Genomic DNA, 18,366 nt, shown 5'->3' on the forward strand with positions numbered 1-18,366 from the left:
AACTATGTGAATACCTCACTCTTCCTTTCAATAAGGTAAATCCACATATATCTAGTGAATTCGCCTATGAAGGTTAGGAAATAACAATTACCTCCATTTGGCCTTACTTGAAACGGCCCACGCACGTCAGAGTGAACAAGCTCCATGTTTTCTCTCGACTTCACGGACAAGTCATGTTTGAATGCTTTCTTATCCTACTTTACATTGCAGGATTCCACACATACTTGACTTGGTTCTTTAACTTGAGGTAGGCTATACACCATCTTCCTAGTTGAGAATACCTAGAACTTTGAAGTTTAAGTGTCCATACATGTGATGTCATAGCGAGTTCTTATCTTAGATAGTAGTCGAAGCAAGATACTGTGTGTGTGTGTGTGTGTGTGTGTGTGTGGAAATTACGTTGATGTTATATTTCTGTTTTCCATTTCATATTCTCTCTAAAACGCAATCAGGTTCGTTGATAGCAATTTGTTAGAACTGATGGAACAATTAGGATTTTCAAGAAATAATTAAGAAGAAAAGGAAAGAGAGAAAAACTATATTTTAAAACTTGTTAAAACTGCCAAGTGTATAACACTATATAATGTCATGCCTATTTATAGACGATCAGGACTCAAGTTAAAAACTTACAACCCAAGCCCAAACGTACAAATTATGTTTTGACTTCAACACAACAACTAAGTGTGTATTCGACTTTGTCGAATACAGGTCACTCCTACTAATTCGACTATCTCATTCGACACAGTCGAGTACTAATTTTTCTTCAAAAACATCAAATTAACTTATAATAATTTTTAGTTATTAAAAGAATATACCAATAAATTTTTTTGGGCACTTTTGTTTTTTAAATTAAGGACATATGCCTCAAAAAGTGTTATCAATTGTAACACAAAATTCTATAATTTTGTGGAATATCTTTTTCTAAAAGATTGTAAAATATATTTGGAGAAATATTGTATGAAACAAATATGATAAAAGACTAAAAAGGAAAAACTATATCCATAAATAACAAATACATATTTAGTCATAATTTAAATATGTAGTAGATTCATACTAGAAAACATCAGTACATTACAAGATAAATTTGTAAACGTAATACAAACCATGCATAATATTCCAAAAGTAAAATAAAAAGAGATGCATCGCAACAAACAGAATACTTAAAATAGAAATTAGAAAACGATCTTCAAACATGACAGGGTCATCTTCTCCATCTTCATAATTAGTTGAAACTCACAACAATGATGCCTAACTACCATTATCAGATTTGTGGACAACAACATTTGCTGTATCTGTGTTTACCTCTAAAACAGGATTTTCAAATAGGTAATCAGGTTTAAGAGATTTCTTCATTAATTTATAACATACCTTGTACCTAACTGTTGTATATGCTGAAGAATCTATAGTAACAACCAAACCATTGGAATTTGCTAAATCAGTTAAACTTGCTGAGAAATTTGGGAACCAATTAAACTTTATTATGTCATCTATATGCAAATCTGAATCAAAACTTACCAGCATAGATTCTTCAAGACTTGGGTACTTAGAATCTCTCAAACTAACAGACAGATTACCGCGTGTTGAAGCATAATATTCTATAGAAAATTGTACCAAGCCAATATGTATAAACTGATATTTACTTCGAAGTCTTCTAATGTCATCTCTTGATAGCAAATATACATCTTTGTGTTTGTCTCCGCGAATATTTTCCTCCTTTTTTGTAATTTCATAAGGTTTTAGGAAATTGAGCCGTGAAAACAGTGTTTGCTTATAAATATAGCTAGTGGATATATTTTTTATACCATGGCTTGGGGGATACTGGAAGTGAACAATGCTATATTCTTTTTTCTCAGCATCAGTTGTGTCCCCAAGAGCAGGAATAGAAGAAGTAGCCATAATAACTGATGAGATCTGTATAAAGAGTATTAATATTATCAATTATTAATCATTGATTAACAAGCTAAAGATGAATATCATACAAAAACTGTAATGATTTGTTATGAGTGAAAACTAAGTTAATCTTTATGTATGGCAACATTTTAGGTTAATCTAGATAGAGAGTAGAAGTAAAACATATATACTTTCAACTAAAAAGAAAGAAAGATGTAGAACATACATGGAAAGGATGAAGATCTTTTTCTTCCACAGTTGATACGAGAAAAATGTAAAGTAGTTGGGAAACAAGGAGAGAATGAAATGTGAAGAATTTAGACCAACAAAGAAGACAAATAATAGATTCGCAACTACACTTTCCAGCTTTCAAATGACAGTGACCTTTCTTTAGCTTTTCTTCTTTTTTTTTTTTTTGCTAAACTGCACAAGATGAAAATTGAAAATTCTATTTTTCCTCTTTTAATAATGCCACGAATTTCGAATTGTTTATTTAAATAGCCTCATTTCAAATAAAAACTCAAAACACTTTATATTAAAAATGAATTTTTTTACCCTAATAACCACATAATAGATCCTCTCCTTCCCTCCTTTTCTCTCCATCAACTAAAACAAATGACAAGGAATACAAAATACTAATTAGAGATGGAGATAAATTTGTGATGGAATTGAAAAAAAGATATTGAATGACAAAATCCAAACTCTAATAATCGATTTTTTTACTAAAATACTACTGATTTTAAAAAAAAATCCCAAAATAATTTTGATTTCAAAAAAAATCTCAATCTACCCCACTTTTAAGAGGAGACACCAATTGGATTGGCGCCTCTTCTTAAAATTATAGAGGAGACGCCAATTGGATTGGTTAGGACTCCTAGTGTTGCCAATCCAATTGACGCCCATGTATAAAGCTTAAAGGAAACGCCAATTGGATTGACACCTTTGTGTGTTTTGTAATTTTTTTTCAAAAAAAGTCTACATGATACATAAAGTCGAAATCGGACCAACTCATATTAATATTAAATCTTTTCTACACACAAAAAAAACTAATGTTGATGACCGGGATCACTTAACCGACATCCGGTCCCACATCCCCTAGCTACCCGAACCCATGGCCCTAACCCACGTTGATGATTCACCCCAGATGTTTGAGCATCTGAGGGGCCAGGAACATCACTACCAACTGCAGGAGATTGCATGTTGAGATAGTAAGACAAATCATCATAGTATTGTGTATGCATCGAAGGTGTACTGCCATAGTTGAGTTCATGACCCATGCCAGAGTAGTTGGGTTGTGTTTGAGTTGTTAGAGGGCGACCAAGACGATTGAAGACATTGGTATGAATGATGCGTCGAGGAAAGGTTGGAAAGATTGTTGTGGTGTTTGGTAGACATAGGGTTGTTGAAGGTTTCAGTTTTGAGATGTTTGGGCTTCTTGGCTATGGTAGGAGGAGGGACGGTTGGTGTTAAATGATCGTTGAGTGTTTTGGTTAAGGCGGCTTTGGTAGGGTGATGTGTTGGGTGTGAAGCGATGTTGGGTCTCTAGTTGATGATCTAGTTGGTGGTGGTGGTACGGGGTATGCTCTTGGTATTGTGGTTGGATGTATGGCATGTTAGGGTTGTATGTTTGTATGTTTGTGGAATGGAAAGTTTGACGGATAGGGGGTTGTGAGTAGTCGGTCTGACAATGTTGTTGGGGTTAGATGTTGAGCCTTCTGGTGTGTAAGTTTCCCGACGTGGGTCGTATAGGTACATATCCTCGGCGATGAACTCAAAACCAACCGATTTGTACCAAGCCATATAATTACGACTTGGTTTTTCTCCAGTTGGCATCACAGCGTCAGTTAAGACATGGTCATGGCGGTGCTTCCATTTGTGACACTCAGATCTAGCGAAGCTTTTCCATGGGTTAAAGTTCCATTGGTCGTTAACTTTACGTAGATGCCATTCTCCTAGGTTTGCTGGGGGATCTGGGATGTGTTGAAGCATACCGAACTGCAATTTAACACAATCACTGTTGTGCATCTCCACAGTGGTGAATCTTATGATCGGTGTGCATGCAGTCCATACGGTTGCGTCTTCTTTGTTGATTTCATGGTCATGATCCAAATTTAGGTATGGACGCCAAATGAACTGAAATGTGAACATATGTTAGATTATAAATTTGGTAGAAGAAATTAACAAATTATTACAAAATAATTAGATTATTATCCATACATTTGTCGGTCGAAGGTGATCCAAGAGATTGCGATACTGGGTAATACAGTGTCTATGACATCTGTTATAACTCATACCATGTCCGACCATCTGCACCATAAAGGTAAAAATGTTATTTAGAGATAATAATCAGTAAAGTGAGTAAATATAGACCATTTTAAACAACTTACTTTTGTGCATACGGGAATGTGAAAGGGTTGTTGTTAACGGACGCTAGGGATGGTAGTCTGGACCAACCTCATGCTTGGAGCAAAATAGCACATTCAGAAAAGGTAGATGTGTCTTTGTGTGAATTTTTACACAAAGAGCTATAAAGATAGGCCAGACAAGCGGATCCCCAACTGTAACTTCTTATTTTATCTACATGTCTTAGTAAAGGTAAATACATAACATGCACACTAGAACCACTACCTTCGGGAAATAAAAAAGAACCAATTAAAATCATAATGTAACACCTAGTTTTTATCATTTGAGCCTCTTTGATAGAATGCTCATCTAAATGTAAGCTGTTATAGTATGCCTTAAGGTGTCAAAGGAGTATACATTGACCTCTTGAGTTATCATCTAACAAATCAGCATCCAAGAGGTCCATGCAAATTGAATTCGCATAGTTGGTTTTACCATTTACATATTTACCTTCGATAGGCAGACCCAATAGCATGTAGACGTCTTCTAACGTCACGGTACACTCACCGGTTAGAAACCAGAATGTGTGTGTCTCGGGACGCCATCTTTCACATAACGCAAGAATGAATTTATTATCCACCGACCAAGATATTATTTTGCTTATATGTCCAAAACTGGGGAGTTTGACATACGTTTGAATCATCGGATCCATGTGTACATATTCGTGGACCCGAGTTCGAAACCTTGAAACATCCTATAAAAGAAACAACAAAGTACGTCACTAAGTTGATATGATATTAAAAGGTATTCTAGACAAATAACAAAAAAATTAAACGCTTACATAAGTTGTTATGTTTGCAATTGTTCCTCTGTGCGATTCACCCATTGTGAGGAGAGACATCTTGTCAGAGACGAAAGAGGTTGGTGTAGATGAAAGATGTTACTACAGATGAAAGATTTGATGTTATAGAGGAAGTAGTGAGTGTTGGTGTGGGAAAATGCGAGAGGTTTCTTGCCTATTTATAAGATGTGACATGCAAAAGTGTGGATGCATGGAAAATTGTGATTGCATGTATTAGCCAAATGGTTTGGCGCCCATGTTCATTTTCCACATGTTAGCGTCAATCAAATTGGCGCCTCCCCTAGCCTCATGCATGCTAAATATTGACCTAGTCAGGCGCATGCATGGCTTTGCATGCTTGGTTACGAGGTCTGCATGTAAGACATGGTGTCGCCAATTAGACTGGAACCCATGTGCAAGAATTACAAGCAAGCGACAATTGGATTGGTGTTAGGGCTTGCATGTTTGACACGTGGCTTCCCTCTGGCTTTCATGCTTGACACATCACTTCCGTCTTGCTTGCATGTTTGACACATCACTTCTGACTTACTTCCACGTTTGACACATCACTTCCGTCTAACTTTGCATGTTTGACATATCACTTACCTATTTAAGTGTCTTACTATCTACATCCAACAATCAACACAAATTCATTTGCACCAAAAAAATAATTTTCTTCTGCACAAGAAATATTACAATGTCATCTTCACCAAAATATAGTATCAATGTTCACTACAATGGTGAGACATATGAGTTTGAGTTATACGGGTTTTGTTTTCGAAACACCGATACCATCCAACTTACAGATATTCAAATTTCTTGCATTTGAAAAAAAAATTGAATCCTGCATAGGATCTGGTATTATGTCAAAGACCACATATCAAAATCCAATTTTTTTCAGAACATGCAATGCAAGTTTTTCCCGCTGAAGGTACAGGATAATGAAGATGTTGAATATATGCTTGTTAGTCACGAGCATTCTGGTTGCAATTGTATTTAGTTGTATATTACTCTTCAACCAAGTATACCATATCAACAATCTCAAATGACTAATCAAGTTGAATCTGATGAGTTTGATTCAGAAAACTCAGATGACGCCGACCTAGAAGCAGCAGTCAACGTCGTTGATGATGATGAAGAAGAAGAAGAGACCGAGACACAGGTCAATCACATGAATAACTCTGGTGATTTCACAGTGAAACGCATTGATTCGAGAAGGTATGTCATCGAATGTCGTAACATCGTTTGTAAGTTTCGGTTGACTGCGTCTCACAAAAAGAAAATCGACTCTTGGGAGATAGCTTCAATAGACCTACCTCACAGTTGCATTGCAACTAACGTTGAACAAGATCATCGTAAATTAAGTGTTGCATTGATATGTCAAGACGTTTTGCCGCTTGTAAATAAAGACCCGTCAGTGAAGGTGAGTATAATAGTATCTCATATCAGAACAAGATATAATTATACTCCATCTTACAAGAAAGCATGGATTGCAAGGACAAAAGTTATTGAACAGGTATTCAGCAACTGGGAGGATTCATACAAAGAATTGTCATGGTTTTTATGGGCCCTAAAAACATACGTACCAGGAACTGTTGCAATTATGGAGACATTTCCAGCATTTACGCTAGACGGGACATGTGTTGCTAGAAATAGAATCTTTCACCGCCTCTTTTGGGCGTTTGATCCGTGCATCAAAGGTTTTGCATTCTGCAAACCTATTAATCAAATTAATGGAACATGGTTATACGACAAATACAAGGGTACTTTGCTTATGGAGGTTGCACAAGATGGCAACAACAATGTCTTTCCCATTGCCTTTGCTCTGGTTGAAGGCGAAACTGCTGGTGGTTGGGGTTTCTTTCTTCAACATCTCAGAACACATGTGGCTCCACAAGCCAATATCTGTTTGATTTCTGATAGACATGCTGCCATTGAGAGTGCTTACAATAAGCATGACAACTGATGGCATAATCCTCCTTCTACCCATGTCTATTGCATTAGACATATCGCACAAAACTTCATGCGTGCAATCAAAGATAAGAACCTTCGCAAAAAATGGTGAATGCTGGGTATGCTCTAACTCAGCTGTCATTTCAATATTACCGTGATGAAAGATGGAGTGTAGTGTTAATTTCGGGTCAAATATTCAGTGAATGTTGTATGAAAGTGATGAAAGTCGAGAGCATCAAAGTTAGCATACACACGGTAACAGTCTTTGACCATCATAGGAAAAAATTTAGCGTACAGGAAACAATGGACCACAATGAGGGGTGACCAAATTTATCCTATGCTGTCAAACTAAACAGAAGTTGGTGCGACTGTGGAAAATTCCAGGCCTTCCGTATTCCTTGTTCCCATGTCATTGCGGCATGCACACATACTCTACATGACGCTTACAACCATCTATCTGATGTTTAGAAGGCCATTACCGTCATGAATGTGTATAACAAAAGCTTCTCAGTGCTACCAATGGAGGAATACTGGCCTCCATATGAAGGTAACATAGTTTGGCACAACGACGAGATGTGAAGAAAGGAAAAAGGATGACCAAACAACACGCGTATTAGAACAGAAATGGATGCGACTGATAAAATGATAAGACTATGTAGTATATGTCGTCAACCAGGATAAAATAAGAACAACTGTCCCAATCGAGGAGCAACATCTACATCATAAGATAATATCTCCTTTTAATTTTTGTAACCTTGAATTTTTATATATCATTAACTTTTTGTTACAACAAGGTTAACAACAAACATCACTACAACATAAGAAAACTTAAAACATAACATTTCTAACTGATTACAACAATCAAATTGATGTCATCTTGTCCAAACATCATTTCCCTAGCATCCTTATCAATTTTGACTCGCATCCAACCAAATATATTGTTGAGTCTCTCAATACTTCTAATTTTTTTCCTTTCTAGTATTTTTCCATCTAACCAACGAACAAACTCCCTCTTCAGTTAATCGAAACTAGTGATGTTCCAGAAGAGCGTCAACATCAGAGGTTTGTTTCTCGAATAAACCACATTTCCATAGCGGCGATGAACACCAAACATGTTTGCAAAATGATGAAATGAGATGTGGAAATATGATTCACACAACACATCTATTTATAACAAAAAAATTGCACTTTACACTAAGGCACCATACCAATTGGCGCCTCCTCTACAAAGTAACACATGGGCGCCAATTGGATTGGCAACACCATGTGATGTAGCCAATCAATTTGGCGCATCCTCTTTAAATTTAGGAGCTGGCGCCAATTGGCTTGGCGCCTACTCTTAAAAGTGGGATAAATATGGGGTAGATTGGTAATTTTTTTAAAAATTAGAGATATTTGGGTAAAAAATTCCCAATAATTAACTTCTCCAACTTTATTACTCTAATAATCACTTTTCCATAATATATCCCATAATACCCACATTTCAAACAAACAAAATATAACATGAAATGGTGACGTACCCAATTGGCGCGACCACTTATCATTGGGAAGGACATGTGAGTCCAATTGCCATTTTCACATATTATCTATAAAGCACGTCAAATGGTTCTAAGTTTTTTTTTAATTATTAATATTTTGGATTTTAATAATTAATTAACAAATACATATATATATATATATATATATATATATATATATATATATATATATATATATATATATATATATATATATATATATATATATATATATAATTTGGATTTCACATGCGAAAACATTTTCTTACATTGGTTACGACTTGCTTGATCAAAGTGATCACCAGTCCCGCACCCCTTAGGTTGTATTTATAGTATAAATCTCCTTGAATTCACCTCAGGTGTTTGATATGAAATTTCTGTGATTGGATCATCAGTCATGAATAATTCTTGTATTTCTTGCCAGTTGTGTGTAGTCATGTTGGCGTCGCCATAACTGAGTTTATTGTCGATGTTTTCATAGTTATGTTGTGTTAGTTATGTTGATGAGGTCACAGTTAGACGGTAAACAGGTCCACGAGGGGGAGGGAAAAATTGGTGTTGTGGTGTTTAGTAGTCTATGTTTGTTTCATTTGTTTGGTGGGTGTTTTCGTAAGTGTATGATGGATTGGTTAGTGTTGATATTGATAAAAAAAATTGTGGTTGTTGTTGGTATGAGGTATGTTCTTGATTTTTTGGTTGTGTGTGTGACATGTATTGGTCATAAATTTTGGTGTTTGTTGGTTGATAATTTTGTTGGGTTTAGGTGAAGTGTAAGTTTGTTGCTCGTTTTGCTTGACGTTAGATGATGAAACTTATTGGTGTGGGTAGACTAAATACCTGAGTTCATCCACAAACCTAATTGTAATCGATTAACACTAATACATGTAATTAGGAGTTGGTTTAGATTCTGATGGCATTATAGGGCCGGTTAAGACTGGGTTACAATGGCGCTTCCATTGACGAAACTCACATTTAGCGTAGTTTCTCCAATCGTCGTAGGTCCATTTGTCCAAAACTTCACTATTGTGAAATATTTTTGAAGCACCTTGGTGGACCTGAGATTTCTTGATGCATGTTGAACTGAAGTTTCACATGATCACTATGGTGCATATCCATGGTAGTAGACATGATAATCGGTGTTGTTGCATTCCAAACGACAACATCTTCTTGATTCGCTTCATGATGATCTTCTAAACCCATATATGGCCTTTAAATAAACAGATGTGGAAAAATAAATTAGTTTAGTATATGTTAATATTGAAAAATAAATTATTATGAAATGAACAATTTGGTGGTAATACATCGTTAGGTCCCAAGTGAAAGTGAAATTGTAGGTGTTTAATTGGCTGCATTATATGGTAAAACACTAGCTGGATTCTAATGTCTTGACTGATGTCATGACATGGTGTGTATGTGTGACTGCATTGTAGGTTAGAATATCTAACTGTACTCTGATGTCTTGACTGATGTCATGACACACTTGAGTAGTTACTGCAGGATTAGCTAATACAAGATTTATTGAATGTCAAACTGGAGACTGTGACATTCATCCCTGTCAGCAGCTACTGAGGAATATAACAGTTGGTGTTCTGTTAGAGCTCAATATTCATTTGCAGTCTGGTTATCAAGGAAGAACCAGATCTGGCATAAGGCCTACTGTATGAATGTCAAACTGGATGTTATGACATTCATCATGGACAGTATATACTGAATAATAGACAGAGTGGTGTTCTGCTACACTTCAGTATGTTTCTTAGTTTGTTCTTCAAGAGGATAACAAAACTAACTTAAGGCCAAATGTGTAAATGTCAAATTGGATACTTTGACATTTATTAATGTAAGTTGTTACTGTATCATGGTCTTTTTGGTCATGTACAGGTCAGCAAAATTGTACAGTCTATTTTCTGGAAAAACAGACTCAGCATATGATCCTTGATGTCAAGCTGAATGTCGTGACATTCATTCCTGACAGCATATGCTATATTGTAGGTTGTTCAGTTTTCTGTTTCAGCTTTTTCTCAGGCTATTCTTCAGGGATTCAACAGCTTAAAGAAAAACCAGGAAATCAACAACCAAGCTACATTTAATGAACCTAACAAATAGCCTATTTGTTAGTAACCTAGATATTGAATTTATGGGAACTCGCGTGACCTTAAATTCAGGAGAATACAAGTGCAAAAGCCCAGGTACTGCAATATAAAAGGAAGTCGTTCCTTCATTCAGTTTTGGGGATTTTGAGGCGTGAAGATTAAGTGTGTCTATCATACTTCACTGCTGTATTTTTGTGAGTCTTGTATTAGACATATCTTGTAAGCCAAGCCATTATCACGTAGATGATTGTTTTGGTATAGGGTGTTCATTGAGTTGTAAGTGTTGTGTCGCTCAAAGCTTTTAATCGTGAGTGTTGTGTATCTTGATTAAAGCTGTTAAGCACAATCAAGAGTTGTTTGAAGTGTGACTTCAAAAGTGTCTTTAATATTGATTAAAGGTAGTAATCACTGAGGTGATTGAGGGGGAGTGAGTAGGAACTCTGATCTTAGAGTAAGATTGAAATTGCATTGGGTAGGGATTAAGTGACAAGTTGTAAACGGGTGAGTTTAGCTTTGAATTAATACTACTGATAGTGGATTTCCTCCCTGGCTTGGTAGCCCCCAGATGTAGGTCATGTTGGACTGAACTGGGTAAACAATTACTTGTGTTATTTATTGCACTTACTGTTAAGTTCTGCATAATTCTTGTCTGTGCAGAATTGGATGTCATAACAACCCGTGTGACATCTAAAGTCTGATAACTATAATTTCAATTGGCATTAGAGCAGGCACCCTGCCTGTGAATTTCTGGGTGAGATCTAGGGAAGTTACTTTCTAGTACCATGGACAAGGATATAGGACACTCAAATAGACCACCCATGTTAGATGGCTCTAATTATGATGACTGGAAGCCTCGTATGATAGCCTTCTTAAGGTCTCTAGATAGCAAAGTCTGGAGAGCTGTCAACAAAGGATGGGAACATCCAATGAGGACAGGTGAAGATGGAGTTAGTGTGCAGATTCCTGAAGAAGAGTGGGACAAGGAGCAAGAGGCATTAGCTCTTGGAAATTCCAAGGCCTTGAATGCATTATTCAATGGAATCAGTAAGAACATCTTCAGGCTGGTGCACCAATGTGAACTAGCTAAGGAAGTTTGGGATACCCTCAAGGTAACTCATGAAGGTACTTCTAAAGTGAAGATGTCCAAACTTCAGATGCTGACCACCAAGTTTGAAAATCTGAGGATGAAAGAGGATGAGACTATTCATGACTTTCACATGAATATTCTTGAAATTGCAAACACCTCTGGTGGACTAGGTGAGAAAATGGCTGAAGAGAAACTTGTAAGAAAGATTCTCAGGTCCTTGCCTAAGAGATTTGCTATGAAGGTCACAGCCATAGAGGAGGCACAGGACATCTGCAATATGAAGGTGGATGAGCTCATTGGTTCTCTCCAAACCTTTGAAATTGGCTTGTGTGAGACTGCTGAAAAGAAGAACAAAAGCATAGCTTTTGTATCTAATGCTGAAGAGGAGTCAGAAGCAGGATATACTGAAGGTGATGAAAGTATATCAGAAGCTTTAGCCATGCTTGGGAGACAGTTCAACAAGTTCGTGAAGAAGATTGATCAAAGAGGGAGACCTAATGTCAAGAACATCTCGTCTGACATCAGGAAAAGATCAACTTCTGAAGAAAAGTTCAACCAAGGCAAGGGAATCCAGTGTCATGGTTGTGAAGGGTATGGACACGTCAGAGCTGAATGCCCTACCTATCTCAAGATGCAAAAGAAGGGGCTAACTATCACATGGTCTGAAGGAGATTCTGAAAGTGAATCTGAAGGAGAATCTGCCAAACATGTCACTGCACTAACCAGTGTTTGTGCCTCTGATGATGACTCAAGTGCAGATGAACTGACCTTTGATGAACTTGCTGCAGCCTATAAGAAGTTGTGTACCACCAGTGCAGAAGTCCGTGCACAAGGAGAAAAACAGAAGAAACTCATCAAGGAACTGGAAGATGAGAGACAGAAGCATCTGACAGCCATAGAGGGTCTAAATGGTGAGATAGCCTTGCTGAACTCCAAGCTGAATCAGATGACTAAATCCATCAGAATGATGAACAAAGGAACTAACACCTTGGAAGAAATTCTAAAGGTGGGACAGAAGTCTGGAACCAAATCTGGCCTAGGATTTGGGAAAAGATCCTCAATTGAACACAAACGCCCAAAGGCTAAAGTTCAGAAGTTCAAGCGGAAGTCAAAGCCAATGTCTCAACATCGGGGAACTAGGATGAATAATCATCAGAAGAGGAAATTCCAGGAGTGGAGGTGTCACCACTGTGGTAGGCTTGGACATATCAAAGCCTTCTGCTACTGGATTCATGGTTTCCCTAACCAAGCCTCGCATGTCAGGCCTAAGCATAAGACATATAAGCGATATGTCCCCAGCAAGAAGCAACAATGGTATGCTAGGTTAGCACACACAGCTCTAAGGGCTTCTACCAGAGAAGACTGGTACTTTGACAGTGGATGCTCAAGACATATGACTGGTATGGAAAATCTACTGGTGGATGTTCAACCTCACACTACCAGCTATGTGACCTTTGGTGATGGTGCCAAAGGAAAAATAAAAGGTGTGGGCAAGCTGGACTGCTCTGGAGTTCCAAAACTGAATAATGTACTGTTAGTAAGAGGACTAACTGCAAATCTCATCAGCATAAGCCAGCTGTGTGATCAAGGATTCTATGTTCAGTTTACTAAGGAGCTGTGCATTGTGACAAATGGTGACAATCAGGAAATTATGAGAGGAACCAGGTCCAAAGATAACTGTTATCTGTGGGAACCTAAAGTCTCTAACTTTTCCATAATTTGCTCCTCAGCCAAGGAAGAACAGGAGGTGAAACTGTGGCATAGACGACTTGGACATCTCCACTTACGGGGAATGAAGAAGATTATATCCAAGGAAGCAGTCAGAGGGATCCCAAAGCTGCTTATTGATGAAGGAAGAGTCTGTGGAGAATGCCAGGTGGGCAAGCAAACCAAGATGTCACATTCGAAGCTGGGACATCCTACAACTTCCAGAGTTCTGGAACTGTTGCATATGGACTTAATGGGACCTATGCAGGTTGAAAGTCTTGGTGGGAAGAGATATGCCTACGTGGTGGTTGATGACCATTCCAGATACACGTGGATAAGCTTCATCAGAGAGAAGTCAGATACATTTGATGTCTTCAAAGACCTGTGCATCAGACTTCAAAGGGAAAAGGACAGTTGTGTGGTCCGGATTAGGAGTGATCATGGTACGGAGTTCAAGAATTCCAAGTTTGATGAGTTTTGCTCGTTTGAAGGAATAAGTCATGATTTCTCCTCCCCTATAACTCCCCAACAGAATGGGATAGTTGAAAGAAAAAATAGAACTATTCAAGAATCTGCCAGAGCAAAGATTCATGCAAAGAAGCTCCCCATGCACTTTTGGGCTGAAGCAATGAATACCGCGTGCTATGTTCACAACAGAGTCACCTTGAGAAAAGGAACCTCCTCCACTCTATATGAAATATGGAAAGGCAGAAAACCCACAGTGAAGTACTTTCATATCTTTGGAAGTAAATGCTACATTCTCACAGATCGTGAACAGAGAAGGAAGCTGGATCCCAAAAGTGATGAGGGTATATTTCTAGGATACTCCACTAACAGCAGAGCCTACAAAGTGTTCAACTACAGGACCAATGTCCTGATGGAATCCATAAATGTTATTGTGGATGATAAAGAGGAAGGGATCGATGTCATAGAGGATGTTGAAACATTCCTTGACAGTTCAACTGACATTCCAATCAAGTCTGAAGAAGTACAGGAACCTCCTCCTGAATGCGAAGTAGATGCAACCACCAAAATGCCATCTATCAGAATTCAGAAAGACCACCCTAAGGATCTTATCATAGGGGATCCTACTAGTGGTGTGACTACCAGGTCACGGGGAATAAGCTCAAATTCCTGCTTTGTATCCAAGGTTGAACCAAAGAATGTGAAAGAAGCCCTGACTGACGAGTACTGGATCAATGCCATGCAAGAGGAACGTGAGCAGTTCAAAAGAAATGAAGTATGGGAGCTAGTCCCTAGACCTGAAGGGACCAACATCATTGGTACCAAGTGGATCTACAAAAAAAAATCTGATGAGAAAGGAGTAATTACTAGGAATAAAGCAAGACTAGTAGCTCAAGGATACACTCAAGTTGAAGGGGTTGATTTTGATGAGACATTTGCTCCTGTGGCTAGGCTTGAGTCCATCAGATTGTTGTTAGGGGTAGCATGCATTCTGAAGTTTAAACTATTCCAAATGGATGTGAAGAGTGCATTCTTGAATGGCTACTTGAATGAAGAAGTCTATGTGGAACAACCTAAAGGGTTCTGTGATCCTAACCAACCTAAGCATGTATGCAAGTTGAGGAAAGCCCTGTATGGGTTGAAACAAGCACCTAGAGCATGGTATGAAAGGTTGACCGAATTTCTGACCTCAAATGGATACAGAAAAGGTGGAATAGATAAAACCTTGTTCGTGAAGGATGAAGACGGCAAAATCATGATTGCTCAAATCTATGTGGATGATATAGTCTTTGGTGGTATGTCAGAACAAATGGTATCACATTTTGTTCAACAGATGCAATCTGAGTTTGAAATGAGTCTGGTTGGGGAACTAACCTACTTTCTTGGAATGCAAGTCAACCAAATGGAGGACTCTATGTTCCTCTCCCAAAGCAAGTATGCCAAAAACATCGTTAAGAAGTTTGGTATGGATAATGCTAGGCACAAAAGGACTCCTGCTCCTACTCATCTGAAGTTAACCAAAGATGATGGAGGGCCTAGTGTTGATCAATGCTTGTATAGAAGCATGATAGGCAGTCTACTATATCTAACTGCAAGTAGACCTGACATCTCTTATGCAGTTGGAGTGTGTGCGAGATACCAAGCAGAGCCTAAGATGAGCCACTTGAATCAATTCAAAAGGATTCTCAAGTACATCAATGGGACTTGTGACTATGGAATGCTGTACTCACATGGGTCTGAGCCTGTCCTATCTGGGTACTGTGATGCTGACTGGGCTGGGAGTGCTGATGACAGAAAAAGCACATCAGGAGGATGTTTCTTCTTGGGAGACAATCTCATATCTTGGTTCAGCAAGAAGCAGAATTGTGTATCTCTGTCCACTGCAGAGGCTGAATACATAGCTGCTGGAAGCAGCTATTCCCAACTGGTTTGGATGAAACAGATGCTCACTGAGTACAATGTCACTCAAAATGTCATGACATTGTTCTATGATAATCTCAGTGCCATCAATATCTCCGAGAATCCCATCCAACACAGCAGGACCAAACATATTGACATTAGACACCACTTCATCAGAGATCTGGTGGAAGACAAGGTGATTACTTTGGAACATGTAGCCACTGAACTTCAACTGGATGACATATTTACAAAGGCTCTGGATGCTACTCAGTTTGAAAACTTAAGGGGCAAACTGGGAATATGTCTCTCTGAGACCTTATAGCAATCACTGATGTTTGGAATGTATTTATTGGAACTATGTTCTGATTGGTCAACAGATCATAGCTTTACCACTTGCAACAAGAGGGTAAGGAGACACCCTAACGTGAGAAGACCTATGCACCTGCAGGAATTCAAGGACGTTGTTCATTCAGGAGTGGTTCTGGATGTCAGAAACAAAGTCATGGCATCTGATATGGTTGTACCTACAGTCAAGCAAAAGTGGGTGATTACTTGATCAAAGCTGTGAAGCAAGATCAAGTGGGTACTAACTTGGTTGAAACTGTGAAGTAAAACCAAGTCTGTAAGTCTGTCACTTTTTTCTGTTTATGTTGTTGGCTTTGGCAATATTTGTGACAAAAAGGGGGAGTAACAGGTGATACCCCAGACAACAGATTGGTCTGTGAAAACAAACGTTCATGACAGATTCGAAGACCCCTCCCCCTGCAGCAGCTGATGTGTGTTGAAGTTTTTATCTAACTTCTGTATGTGTGCTGCTTTGTGAAGTTCTTATTTAACTTCCATGTATGTGAGTGTGCTGCCACTCTGAGTGTATTAGCTAGGTTTAGTTCCTGCTAGATGTGTGATTCCGCTGCTATGAACTCTGTTATGGGGATCAAAGTGTTTTAGCCAAAAATTTGCCAAAGGGGGAGTTTGTAGGTGTTTAATTGGCTGCATTATATGGTAAAACACTAGCTGGATTCTAATGTCTTGACTGATGTCATGACATGGTGTGTATGTGTGATTGCATTGTAGGTTAGAATATCTAACTGTACTCTGATGTCTTGACTGATGTCATGACACACTTGAGTAGTTACTGCAGGATTAGCTAATACAGGATTTATTGAATGTCAAACTGGAGACTGTGACATTCATCCCTGTCAGCAGCTACTGAGGAATAGAACAGTTGGTGTTCTGTTAGAGCTCAGTATTCATTTGCAGTCTAGTTATCAAGGAAGAACCAGATCTGGCATAAGGCCTACTGTATGAATGTCAAACTGGATGTTATGACATTCATCATGGACAATATATACTGAATAATAGACAGAGTGGTGTTCTGCTACACTTCAGTATGTTTCTTAGTTTGTTCTTCAAGAGGATAACAAAACTAACTTAAGGCCAAATGTGTAAATGTCAAATTGGATACTTTGACATTTATTAATGTAAGTTGTTACTGTATCATGGTCTTTTTGGTCATGTACAGGTCAGCAAAATTGTACAGTCTGTTTTCTGGAAAAACAGACTCAGCATATGATCCTTGATGTCAAGCTGAATGTCGTGACATTCATTCCTGACAGCATATGCTATATTGTAGGTTGTTCAGTTTTCTGTTTCAGCTTTTTCTCAGGCTATTCTTCAGGGATTCAACAGCTTAAAGAAAAACCAGGAAATCAACAACCAAGCTACATTTAATGAACCTAACAAATAGCCTATTTGTTAGTAACCTAGATATTGAACTTATGGGAACTCGCGTGACCTTAAATTCAGGAGAATACAAGTGAAAAAGCCCAGGTACTGCAATATAAAAGGAAGTCGTTCCTTCATTCAGTTTTGGGGATTTTGAGGCGTGAAGATTAAGTGTGTCCATCATACTTCACTGTTGTATTTTTGTGAGTCTTGTATTAGACATATCTTGTAAGCCAAGCCATTATCACGTAGATGATTGTTTTGGTATAGGGTGTTCATTGAGTTGTAAGTGTTGTGTCGCTCAAAGCTTTTAAGCGTGAGTGCTGTATATCTTGATTAAAGCTGTTAAGCACAATCAAGAGTTGTTTGAAGTGTGACTTCAAAAGTGTCTTTAATATTGATTAAAGGTAGTAATCACTGAGGTGATTGAGGGGGAGTGAGTAGGAACTCTGATCTTAGAGTAAGATTGAAATTGCATTGGGTAGGGATTAAGTGACAAGTTGTAAATGGGTGAGTTTAGCTTTGAATTAATACTACTGATAGTGGATTTCCTCCCTGGCTTGGTAGCCCCCAGATGTAGGTCATGTTGGACTGAACTGGGTAAACAATTACTTGTGTTATTTACTGCACTTACTATTAAGTTCTGCATAATTCTTGTCTGTGCAGAATTGGATGTCATAACAACCCGTGTGACATCTAAAGTCTGATAACTAGAATTTCAGAAATGTTTGTGGATATTTCTTTTATACCCTGGATTTTGGGATATTTAAAGTGAAAAATGATAAATTTATAAAGAATATTAATATTATAAATTGTCAATCATTGGTTAACAAATTAAAGATGAATGTC

The 18,366-nt window shown here is 38.0% G+C and overlaps 1 protein-coding gene across 1 annotated transcript; it reads right to left on the bottom strand.

The window, feature by feature from the left end:
• Positions 1-1,108: 1,108 nt before the first annotated feature.
• Positions 1,109-2,179, bottom strand: LOC127127955 (uncharacterized). The gene is made up of 2 exons (XM_051057215.1): positions 2,117-2,179; positions 1,109-1,911 (listed from the first exon to the last, which is right to left on the bottom strand). Exon 2 carries the CDS (start codon positions 1,894-1,896, stop codon positions 1,249-1,251), a length of 648 nt encoding a protein of 215 aa, XP_050913172.1. The 5' UTR covers positions 1,897-1,911; positions 2,117-2,179; the 3' UTR covers positions 1,109-1,248.
• Positions 2,180-18,366: the final 16,187 nt, after the last annotated feature.

The sequence above is a fragment of the Lathyrus oleraceus genome, chromosome 3 (genome assembly GCF_024323335.1).
Source record: "Lathyrus oleraceus cultivar Zhongwan6 chromosome 3, CAAS_Psat_ZW6_1.0, whole genome shotgun sequence".
In the NCBI taxonomy this organism is placed as follows: Eukaryota; Viridiplantae; Streptophyta; class Magnoliopsida; order Fabales; family Fabaceae; genus Lathyrus; species Lathyrus oleraceus.

Excerpts from the sequence above, each read along its gene's own strand:
- LOC127127955 (XM_051057215.1), bottom strand. The coding sequence starts at position 1,896 with ATGGCTACTTCTTCTATTCCTGCTCTTGGGGACACAACTGATGCTGAG.